We start from the raw sequence: 12566 nt of genomic DNA on the forward strand, positions 1-12566 counted from the left end.
AGTGCTTCTGCAGCAGTTGCAGAAAATGGCATAACTGGGAAGGATAGTGAGGTTGGAGTGGTTGAGCCAAATCCAAGTCGGACTTCAGGAAGTATCCCTATGAATTTGGAGCTAAAAAGAACCAAAGTGCAAAAGAAAACCTCAACTCGCAACCGTCACGCATGTGGTGAATTTAAATGTGGCTCTTGCTTTTGTACACATTTTATTTTATAACCTCATGTGTGTGACTGCTAGTGCGAATGCACATCTGTGAAAGGTTTTAATATAGGTTGTTAAAAGTGAAATGACGACTTCAACCAGATAGCCCCCTGTCAAAGTTGGTTACCTGGTGATGACCTTAACTCTCTAGCCAGCAACCTTACAATAACAACTCAAAGGCCATGATACTGACCTTATCACTGACTCACCAACAGTTAAATAATCATTACTGGCTGCATGACTAGCTAACAGTCATTGCCGGGGAAAAGAAAAAGGGTTTTCCACTCGCGTATCCAGGCAAGTAGTAGCTACAAAATGAACAGGAGTTAGGAGTGTCAAAGCTTTTATACCCAGACAGGCTGTAATCTAGCAAACGGAAAACACCCGCGTACCTTCTTCTGGCCCCAGAATCTGATCCAGTCATAGCAACCAGCTTCAGTGGTTCGAGTTCCCCAGCAAATCGACACGCATAATTTTTTATTTGACAACGGATTGAAGATCACGGGTGAGCGTCGAGATTGGTACTCCACATGAATGTCAGGTAAAGTGGGCTGAACGCTTGTAGTTAGAGTTACACCACGAGTTTTAAACGTGTTCATCTCATGCCTCATGATAAAGACACTGTTAGCTAGAGGCCATCACAGGTCAAAAACATAGAAGACAAAGATCGATTATGGCAGGAGGTGAAGGTGATGCACGATTAAAGATAATGGTTCGGAATATGCAATCATTTAACTTGACGGGTGCTTACTGAGATCTGATACTGAGTTTACATGAAGTGAGTCATTGCCTACAGAGTTTATTTAAATATAATCACAATGCTAAATTATAGATCTGCTTGCATGCGCTGTAGAATTATGTATTTTTGATGAAACTTTTAGGCATTAGTTAATCCATGGCCTGTAAGAGGAAAAAAAGCAGTGATTTCAAAAGCATTCATGTTAACGCATTAACGTAATATTAGTGGGATTTGCTGCTGCGCTCGCGACGGCCCGACGACCGCGAAAAATTTAGGCTACTCGACGTTCTAGAAGGCAGGAAGTGCAACATTTGACGTTCCCAAACACGTTTAAACGCCACAGAAAATTTTGTTACAGTCTTTCCGGTGAGTTGAACTAGTTACATTTTTTTAAAAGTTGTTTTTTGATACAAAAACAAACATAGCATTAGCTTATCTGCTGTAACTGCATGCATATAATTGGCCGCATTAGCTCAGTTTTAGGATAGCCTTAGGTAGCATGCATGGACCATTCTGCAATGGCATGACATTTTCTGTTTCACCTATGTGCATTAATCCATGCACAAAATACCAAAACATACGTTTGCTGTGTAAATTTAAAAAAAATTTCTGCGACAAAATGTAATTTATAAAAAAAATTATTGATCCAAATATAACAGTTAAAATAGTGTTGCGCCTATCTTGTCTGGAAAAGGAAGAGAAAAACAGTTAGTGACAGTAAAGAAGATGTGATGAATGATTGACTCCGGTGCTAACACCAAAGGTAGACAAATGTCAGACCTCTTAATATAATTTTTACATTACATTTTTTTCTGACCAGATTTAATGTGTCGCTCTAATAAAACCCTGTTACCCAGTGTTACCAAAAGAACCTCCTTGACTTTGAGTCTTACAATTGACTCCTAGTATCTTTTTCTGAGCAGAATGTGTGTATAAAAAAAACAGCATTTCTGTGATCATGAGTATTTATGTCATTTGTATTACATAATGTATAAATAAAAGAAATAAATAATTATCTTGATAATTAATCTTGTGTAATATTATACGGTTACTGTATCATTTTTAATAACATGTTTATAAATTACTTTCTTAGCTCGCAAGAAATCTTTTTAATCTGTTTCCCTTGTAATAGACTTAATTATTATATGAATTGTGTATTTAAAAAAATATGTAAGAAAAATAAATAAATAAAAATAAAAATTTGAAATTAAATAGTGAAATTACTACAAAAAAAGTGTGACTATTGAAAAGCTGGGCAAGGTAGATTTCAACAGTTGTTTATTTGAAATTTATTGAGTATTTATTAATGGTCAATAATTTATTAAAAATAAATTGTTTTTCCTTAAATACGCAACAGAAAATTACATAGCGTCCAATTTAACCATTTTTGAACCCTAAATTGTCTTCCAGTTATATGACCCACATATTTAGGCCAAATGACACTATGCTATTATTTTACGTTATATAAAATATTTAGCTGCTTGCAGTCAACTTGTTGCTTGTGGACTATTGATAGAAACTAATATCTTTCAATGACCTGTGGTAGGAAGCATATTTGTCATGTCAGAGGTGTAAAGGGCTGAAGGTACAATATTTTGTAATAGAGAAAAGATGAAGACTAGAGGGAACATACAGGGAAAACATGCACAGATTTACCTCTGCTAGTCCTAAAGCTATTTGTTCCTATTCATGTTGCAGACTCTGCCTCAGTATGAGTACGAAATCAAGGATGCAAGCTGACTTTATCCAGGGAAACCAGAGCAAAGTGGAACACGATTCACCCCAGTCTGCACTCTTCTACCTTTTCCAAGAAGTTTCCAAGCTTGTATCCCCTATCCACAACAGTTTCCCAGACTCAGATCTACCCAGTGAATCACAGATTAAGACATATAGCCAGGATCCTTTAGTAATTAAAAAAGAAGAGGGTCCACATTCATTTGAAGCCTCTGCTAGTTCTGTCCAGGATACTTTAGAAATGAAAAAGGAAGGCGATGCACATTCATTTCATACCTGTAATGGTTCCTGCCACCATAGTTTGTCTTGTTCGCTGCCATGTAATGAGCTGGAAACGGTAAATGAGGAGTGTCAAAGCAGCAATGTCACAACTACATCACAGTGTGAACGCAATAGTCCCTGGAAAGTGCTGAGCTTGATCAACTTGCAGTGTGAAAAGCTGCTTCATTTGGAAAATCTTGAGGTGTTAGACCCAAGTTCAGCCTCATCTGCCACAAAATTAGGCTATTCAACAGTCACATTATCCACTGCAGCACCAGATGTTACAGAAGCTGCAATTGAAAGTGACACTCTAAGTGGTGAATGCATGTTAGGCCCATCTCCTCGTCTCTTTGAGAGACAAGAAATCACACCCTCTGTCAGTGCTGATGAAAAAGTGACAGGAAGACCCACAGGAGATGGATTTAAACTACAGTGCTGTGTGAAAGACTCCGAGATGGGTGTTCAGCTTGAAACTGCTGAGACAACAGACACTGACAGAGCAGACTTGCCAGGAGACAGTACAACAGCATCTCTGCATCCTCAACACAAGAACAAAACAGAAGTTAACTTCACTGTCAACACACAAATTGGGTGCAGCCAGGAGTGTGAGCAGGGTTGTTCTTCTAGCAAACAGGATATTTTAAATGCACCCTTTTTTGAATATGCTTTATCACAAGCACACAATGCATGTCTTAATACTAAGCTAACTTGTAATTCAGATGATGAGACTTGTACTACTCTATCAAAGCCAGTACTGTCACTAGATATTAATGCAAATCTTACTTTATCTGTGGAAGCCCAATGTGACGGCAGGCTGCCTCCTCTGAGCCCCATCCAACTTTGTTCACAATCACCATCACTTACATTCAGCGCTCCAGAGAATTCTCTCTTCGGTTCAAAACCAGATGAATGTGCAGATGCCCCCATAGATGGAGACACCCCTCCAACTGCACCATCCAAAGCAGAACTTTGGACAATGCAAAAGGAGGATCACGGTTCATCTTCGCACCAGTGGAGAACTAAGACTCCTAGAAAACAGCCTCGTCCCAGTCGTAGTGTTGATATTCAAGACCCAGACTTCCAGGGAGTGACATTCAGGATGGACACGGAGCTAGACGAAAGCAGGGAACAGTGTCGGCTTCTCATAACTTCACGATACAGGTAGACAAACACATCTTTGGTACACGCCATGCATTACAAAACGTGGTAGGAGCTTACATGAAATCCTCTCACATTATTGGTGTTTTATCCGTGTGTACCCACAACAGCAAGGAACTCTGCAGGAGTGTGAGAAAACCCAGGCTGAGGACACGGTCATCACAGAAATCATTTAAAACTAGCAGCTCAGACGAGGAGAACGGCCACACAACCAGTGTTTTAAGTGAGTATCCCCTAACTATGTCCTCAAGCAAGCTGCTCGTTTATTTTACTGTTTTTCCTGGATCATCTAACAGAAGATGCCGAGAAGAGTTTACAGAGTATTTTGCTTGTTTTAATTAGATTTTTCAATGTTAAAAATTAAGCTCAAAGTACAATTTTTTTTTAACAAAATTCAAAGGTAATTAAGTTTTTTTTAATATAATAATGTACATTAAATTAAAGACATTCTGAACAAGTGTAACAGGTCATGTTGGCATCTCAGTCTTAACACAGTTTGAGACTGGATTTGTAAAAAATTTATTTAGTTATCTAATACAGACAGACTGCATTTTTTCAACTTTAACTAAATTAATATGAGGAAGAAATTGATTTTTTTTTGTGCTTGCCAAAAGTGTGTCTTAGAAAATTTTGTCTTAGGAGACTTTATCCAGAATACAACACTAAACTAACCCCAGGTGGTGAAACACTCAGCAAAACATCCCAATATATTAATATTGGAAATAAAAATATATAACTTTTTGTAAGAACAAATAAAATATGTAAAATACAGTATATTAAGTAATTGTAATATTTTAATGTTTAATTAATTATGAGTTATAAATAAAAGTATCTGCAGCATTACAGTGTTATAGAAGTGCATGTGTGTGTGATACCCATAATCTCCACTAGAGGACACCACCACCTTAGAAATATGTAACTCAACAGGGTCAGACAGGTGTGACTGTTTCAAACAAGTTTAGGAAAGTTGTGGTTTAAATAACTTAATACCAGAACGTGAATGTCAGCTAAGACAAGAGAAAAATAAGCTCAACTTTAAATAAATGTACTTATCATCAGGTAAAGATCTGAGTGCTAACACTATTAAAAAATACTCTAAATAATTTTTCATCATTCATATCTTTAATTTCATTCAATTTCATTCATAATTTTTCAAATCTTTTCTTCTCCTATACAAAGATTCTTTACAAATCTATAACTATTTGACATTTGCTTATGTTTCATTTTTGGTAAAGTGGGAATGTCAGTGCGCTGTATTTCCAGCATTTAAAGACCAAAGAGCCAATCTTCTCGACAGATATGCAGCCTTGTTCCCATATATTGGTCAGTTAACAGAAAATGCAGTATAAATGTTCCAGTGAAGTTGTAGATTGTAGTTGTATTTTAAAAAAATATAAATGTCTTTCGCTCAATTGAGGTTATTGTCTGGAGTCAGTTATTGTTTAATAATTCAATAAAGTTTTTGAGGCGTAAAATTACAAATGTATCTTTAACCTCCTAAGACCTGAACTCTTTCATGGCATGCATTTTTAATTTCTCTTTGCTATTTGGGCTGATTGGGAGCTGATAAATGTAAAAATAAAGAATCATCTTTTTACCTGATGTAGTTTCCGAGAGGAGGATATCAGGACCTTGTAGAGCGAAATTTAGTATTGTGGTCTAGACAACCCAAAATGTGATGTCCACATATGTGGACACCAGGTCCTAGGAGGTTAAATGATTTTTGCAAATGTAGTCGCAATGTTTGGTTGCATTAAAACACTTCCTTAATTTAGATAAAAAAAAATATGCTTGGAAATAAGTGATTTAAGCACACTCAGTTCAGTTTTACTGCTATTTGCTTAATCTTTCATTTCTGTTTCACTAGAGGGTAAAGTTTGTGCATCATGCTGCACCAGGAAGACCCCCATGTGGAGAGATGCCGAGGATGGGACTCCACTGTGCAATGCCTGTGGGATAAGGTAGCTCGATATTCAATATTCAATGTCTTAAACACTGAAGCTGTGCATTAGGGCTGATCACAATAATCAGTTGGATTATTGTGATTTTTAACAGAGTCTAAAATTTTCTTTGAGTCCTCATTGATGATGTTGAATTATAGCTTAAAGGAATTAATATATTCTAACTTGTATTTTGTGGAAACCTGTTCCAAATCAGTTTGTGTTGATGTTTACTTTTTTTGCCAGCATTTTTCATCATGTTTTGAGCAGTCAGTTGCCACAACACTGTGCAGTTAAACAAGTTCAGGCCTCACAAACAACAGAAACGATCAACTTATTTTTTCCATTCTCACAAGAGTCTGACTGCACCTTACAGAAACTTTACTTCATGCATGACTTCCCAGACTAATGCATTAATCTCATGATTGCATGAAACGGTATGTTAGTACTCACTGGCTCATAATTTCTCTTTCAGAAATAAACACAGGTTAGCTTTGGAAATAAGGAGTAGTGCTGGGCTCAAAAGAATGTGCAGATAATCTACTTTGGAAAAGTATCAAATGTCCATGTTTGTAAAATACCTTGTAGTATTATTATAAATCAGTCATCTGCCTATGATAATTTGACTAAATAGCATTTATGCACCTGAGCATTAAAGGGCAAATAGTTGAACCACCACTGCATTTATTTTTCTCTTACTTTTGAAGGTATAAGAAGTACAGGGTGCGCTGTGTCAACTGCTGGCATATCCCTCGGAAAGAGGGCAACTCCAACTCGTGCTGCCTCAAGTGTGGAAACTTTGTGAGGCTGACCTCAGCTCAGCGGAAACACACCAACTAGGGAACTTGCACACAGCACAGGTTTTTATGCCCACATGTGACAGAGCTTTGCACAGACGCACACAACAGTTTGAAACAATACTCGCTGCTCTCGTAAATCTTTACAGTTCACTACAGATATGACTACCTCTTACCTGACTCAAGGTATTTAAATTCGTTTTACTGTTATAGCACTGTACCTCAGACAATAGTACACATTTACCTCTATGACTGTGTGCATCAAAAAAAGTAATAATAAAACAACTTGTAAAACATTTAAATTTGTATGGAGAAAAAAGTCTTTTCTCTACTGATCCTATTTCTGCTCCTTAATTTGTATTTAGCATGTGTGATGGAGCTTAGAAGGTTTGCTTTTTGTTTTTTGTTTTTTGTTTTTCACCAAGAGGGATATACTGAGGACGCACAGACTTTGTAGCAGAGCTGAGAATCCTTTATACAAATAAATGGGATACTGAAGGACCACTGTCAGAAAGTGACGCATTCAGTGGAAAGTTTAGTCGTGAAATTTTCCATCGAAATAGCTTCAGTGTCGCTTACATATAATGGTCAGTAGTACCCGACAGCTGTAATAGAAAGTTATTTCTGTACAGGCCCTGAGCTCAGTGCTGCTTTTCACTGTTATTAACTGTAAAACACTCCTACTGCTCCTAATCCTGACAGTGACAGTTCAGTTACTAAGTTCATCAGATACATTTAGTTGAACAAGTTAAATCAAGCTATTTATTTTGTTGTCTTTGTTGTTTTTTCTAATTGTGGTTGTAATAAGTGGTCACTTTTCTTTGGTATTTATTTGGGCCATTGTTTCTGAGCATTATTTTATTTGGCTTGTTAAATCGGTGTGTAGATTTCCTTAGTATTGCTGGTTTCTGTGAGATGGGGAAAAGGGGTTTGTTTGTGTGTGTTTGCATGGGTTTTTGTTTGTATTAAATTCATGAACAAACCTGTGTCTCCCCGTTCTTCATTTAAGAATTTATCTTAGTATTGCAGTGACTGTAAAATGATAAATTGGTTTCAAATGGGTGCACATATCAAATTAAAGTACAGTGAGAGGGAAGAAAGGTTCAGTAATGAGGCTTCCCACAGTTCCTTCAGCCCACCATGCACTACAGGCCTGCTGGCCAAGTGGGTGGCCTCGCACGGATTGATACAGTGCAGCTATTATTTCAAAATGGATTACGTCTTCTTGAGTTGGCTCTCTTGCCTGTGCTAAACCATCCAGCAAAGAGCAATACTGAAGGAAATGAGCGCTATGTAAGCCAAGGACATAAAAGAGAGCTCAAGCTCAATGAAATTCATATGCCTGCTCTTATTTTACATTACACATGCTCCAAAACGTCTCACCTGCTGCGGTCATTTAAACATCAGCTATAATCAATAATGAATGAATGTACACAAATCAAATTTTATGGTACTTGGCAGCCTGTCCAGCTTTGTACTTCTGATACTGGAGTGCAGTTCAAAGACGAGCCTTATGCATTTACTCAGTTACGTTTGCTTAAAGACCTCTGTGGAGATTTATTCATTTTAATTGTTGCTGAAACATTATGGGTACATAAAATAAGGCTAATTGTTCAATTAGCAGATAGTAGATAAAATGGCTAAGCCTGGCTCTCCAACCCTATTGTACAATGTTAAGGCCGAAATACTTTTTCTGTTTTGCTTTTGCAGTTTCACTTTAATTAGAAGGCATTGTTTTACTGCTTGATGTATACCATTCATCAAATCTAGCAAATGAAATGTATTAAGTCTTTTTTTTATAGTCGCAAAGTTCTGTACACAAAAAGGGTACAATAAATAAGAACACGAAGTGGCATAATAGCCAAGAAAAAGAACAACTTAATCGGTACACACGCAACGATTACTGAGTCAGAAAACTGTGTAGATCCCCAAAAAGTTTAATAAATAAATAATATGCATCATGGACGTGCAGTTTAAATGTACTTGAAAGCAACACACAACAGTAAAAAACAACATATAAAGAAGGAAGAAAAGAATAAAAATAAGACCTTTTTTTTTTTTTTTTTTTTAAACAAACAACTATAGTTAAAGCGTGTATACACTGGAGAAAATATGCACGAGTTAGTGTAATTAGTGTAACCACGCCTTCAGTATCATCATTTAATTTCTCTATCTTTGATTAAATAAAGTGTTTCCCACCACAGCTTCAGGTTTGTGGATACCTGCAGCTGTGTTAAAACAGACTGCGTGAGGAGGAGGGGGAAGTTCGGAGTGGGAGGCTCAAAAGTCAGGATGCAGTCAGATGCGCGACTTTTTTTGTGAATGAAAGGAAACGAGGGGGTCTCCACTTTCTGTCCTAGACAGGCACTGAATCTCGCCCGCTGGGGCCTACCGGACAGTCCGGATCATGACGCTGGACAACAAGCCCATGGATGAGGCGGACATTGAAGTGGGGGGCCAGGCGGACTGCAGAGAAGTTATGAGGAGGACAGATGTATCAGTGTTCGGGGAGAGTAATGTAGACTTGGAGCGACGGCCTTCATCCTTTTCTCCTGGCGTGCAGGGAGAGGACGACTTTGAAGTCCGACTGCAGGAGGGTCCCGGAAGGAGAATTACCTCGGTGAAGCCTCCGTACTCTTATATCGCTCTCATCACCATGGCCATCCTCCAAAGCCCCAAAAAGAGGCTCACTCTCAGTGAGATATGCGATTTTATCAGCCAGCGCTTTGTTTATTATCGGGAGAAGTTCCCTTCGTGGCAAAACTCAATCCGTCACAACTTGTCTTTGAATGACTGCTTTGTCAAAATGCCCCGGGAACCCGGGAACCCAGGCAAGGGGAATTACTGGACTCTGGATCCCATGTCGGCGGATATGTTTGAAAATGGGAGTTTTCTTCGTCGCAGGAAACGCTTTAAGCGGCAAAGTTTATATTTGGCACCGATGAAAGGCTCCAGGGCGCAGGAGCTCACTTTGATGCCCGTTTTTCCTCTCCTCGGAGTGCGCAGGGTGGTCTCTAGTCTCCAGAGTCCCGATTTGTACCGAGATCAGGATCTAGAAAGTGGTTTCGAGTCCCGGGTTATCCCCAACAGACCACCTGTAAGCAGCGTCACACCTGCGCTTTCCTCGATCCTCTCCAAAAATTTCCCTTCTTGTCAAAACTTGGAACATTTGGACGCCGGATGCTGCGCCGCTGTGCGATCTTTGCCTCCGACCTCCTGCCTCCTGCATCCCGTTTCACTCCACGGAATGATACCCAACTTCACTCTTTCGCAGCTGCCTGCTTTTCCCGACGGGATCTTTAAGATTTCGTCTAGTTTAATTTAATCTAATGATGTGCGCCTGAACTGAGACCGACAAGGCTACCAAATACTGAATCTGATTCCCTGAAGTAAATGCTTTCAACACGGATGTTTTTAAAATCTTTCAGTGTGTTTGGAATAAAATGGATCATTTTAATTTCGTGTGTGCACTTTTTATTACAATTATTTGTTACACCAGAATGTGTATAAGATTAAAAAGACCATATCAAACGAACCCGGTTCATATAAATGCATTCAGCTATGTTTTTAATTATTACTGCTTAATTTTAAATCTTTTTTACGACTGAATACAACTAAAGTCTAGACTTAAATGACAAATTTGCAGGATTTTAAATAAAATTGTGAAAACAACGAGAAATTAAAAAAAAAAAAAGTTTAATATTCTTAATTTTACTTGACGATGATAAATCATAAAGAGACTGTTTAGGCTTATACAAATATTAATGACAATATCCATCATTGTGTGGCAAATGGGCCATTTGATTTTGTATCATTTTAAGATAAAAGAATACGTATGTTTCAATAATTTAAATACACTGATTATTCTGAACACCTACAGTCTGCGCCTACAGCGTTCACAGTTCAACTATCGATCTATCTGAAGAACAGGATGATCAGTTCCCGGTGTTGTGTCGTGTATAGATTATTTTGTGGTGGGTGACTGGTTTGCTACCTTTAGAATGAAAGAACACAAGACATCTGGGCATGTACACGTGTTATCCTTCCCTTTTCTGTTTAGCTTTGGCCGGTTTGAGTGCATATATATTCGCTCACATCCTACTGCAAACCAGGCCTTCTTTATTAAAACCACGTCTTCATTTTTCAAAACACTTCTGTCAGGCGAGCTAATAGTCACGTTTTTGCTTTGTGGTGTACTCCAGCCTGTACACAGCAAGAATATTAGATTCACTCAATCATCGGGCTGCTGGGTATTATTACAAGTTATGCCTCGTCTTTATTTAGAAGTTCTCCGTGGTGTTTCATATGCAGAGATGAGTTGTGGAGGATGGCTGATTTCCCTGAAGAAAGATTCACACACACACACACACACACACACACACACACACACACACACACACACACACACACACACACACACACAGAGCAAAATAGGAACAATTATGATTAAAATGTGCAGAATTATCAAGATCAAAGGCCCTTTGGCACTTTCTTTCTAGAGAAATGCAGAAATATGTATAAACCATTTCATTATTGTAGGTCTGAGAGGAGTTAACCATTTAATTTGCAAATGTGCAACTCATCAAAAGAAAAGGCATGTTTGCGTGTATGCTGTGTTTGAAAAATGGTGGCATTGGTTCTTAAACTGACATATAAAACTGACATATAAAACTGACATATAAAAAGCACCATGCGTCAGTAAGAGATTAGAACAAATTTCCTCCATATCCTGCCAATATTAGTAATGCATATAGTCTCTATAAAGAGTGCATAAACCTAACCTCTACACTTTGAGGCTTGAAATATAAACTCTTTGTCCAAGGTTGGATTCTCACTTGACACGAGAATCATCTATTGTTCTATTTTTGTAATTGTACTCATGGTTGAACACTTTAATTCTAAAGGTGCACAGATAATTTACAGTATTTGTGAAATAAAATAATAGTTTTACAAATTTCAGGAGTTTTGCTCATGATTTTAAATTCTTGAAGATGAAAGAATGTGATCAACATGGACTGGACAAGTTGCTCTTCGGAACCATGTTTCTGAATCCATGACAGGTAATCTCTACTTAGAAGTTTGATGTTTCCATAAATGGTCTTTTACCGTGTTTTAACATCTGTCTTTAACTAAAATCACCCTCAGGGTACAGTCTGCTTTTCATACTCAGTTCTACTGAGTTTTATTCGGCTACAGCTGTGCAGCAAGTGGAAGACTTTATTGAAGGAGTGGAATTTAATGAGTCAACATTTTACTTATTTCAATTTACTATTTATTCATTCTTGAATATGATTAACCTTTCATCTCCTTTTCTCTTTTGTTTCTTGCAACAGGCTTTCGCTGAGGACAAAGAAAGTGATGTTAATATTTGCAGTAAAAATAAATGAATAATCATTTAGGCTCTTTGTGATGCTCCATAAATCCTCAGTTCTTTTTACCAGTAAGAGACAAAGTGGGTTTGGACATGAAATGTGATCACAGTAACAGCACGCGATGAGAGAACACCACAGAAATAGTCCTTGTTGTCCTGTTTTTGGCTGCTCTCCCTCAGTCACTCCTAACCCTGTTCAAGGAAGGATTGTTATGGCTCCATTTGTTTCACGTCTCCTTTCAAACTGCTGCACTTTCTCGATAAACAGCAGAGAGGATATTTCCAGCACTTTCAGAAGGATGACAGCAAATATCTGCACTGCTAAAGCTTCTGTGGCATCTTTCAATAAGTGGAAATTTAGTTTTCTT

General features: G+C 37.9%; 2 protein-coding genes across 4 annotated transcripts; both read left to right on the forward strand.

Annotated features, from left to right (window-relative positions):
* Positions 1-147: 147 nt before the first annotated feature.
* Positions 148-7800, forward strand: zglp1 (zinc finger GATA like protein 1). 3 transcript variants are annotated; one of them, XM_005752234.2, is made up of 5 exons: positions 148-166; positions 2636-4093; positions 4201-4313; positions 5958-6051; positions 6738-7800. In XM_005752234.2, the coding sequence occupies exons 2-5, from the start codon at positions 2649-2651 to the stop codon at positions 6868-6870; spliced, it is 1785 nt and encodes a 594-aa protein (XP_005752291.1). In that variant the 5' UTR covers positions 148-166; positions 2636-2648; the 3' UTR covers positions 6871-7800. The 3 variants fall into 3 exon arrangements, with proteins under 3 accessions (XP_005752291.1, XP_005752289.1, XP_005752290.1); XM_005752232.2 differs by lacking the exon at positions 148-166 and adding an exon at positions 522-739; XM_005752233.2 differs by lacking the exon at positions 148-166 and adding an exon at positions 522-703.
* A 1359-nt stretch (positions 7801-9159) lies between these two features.
* LOC102208133 (forkhead box protein D1-like) lies at positions 9160-10266 on the forward strand. The gene has a single exon (XM_005752236.1). It carries the CDS (start codon positions 9235-9237, stop codon positions 10150-10152), a length of 918 nt encoding a protein of 305 aa, XP_005752293.1. The 5' UTR covers positions 9160-9234; the 3' UTR covers positions 10153-10266.
* The last annotated feature ends 2300 nt before the right edge of the window (positions 10267-12566 follow it).

Source organism: Pundamilia nyererei, unplaced genomic scaffold, assembly GCF_000239375.1.
Source record: "Pundamilia nyererei isolate P.nyererei 1_Seehausen unplaced genomic scaffold, PunNye1.0 scaffold00349, whole genome shotgun sequence".
Lineage (NCBI taxonomy): Eukaryota > Metazoa > Chordata > Actinopteri > Cichliformes > Cichlidae > Pundamilia > Pundamilia nyererei.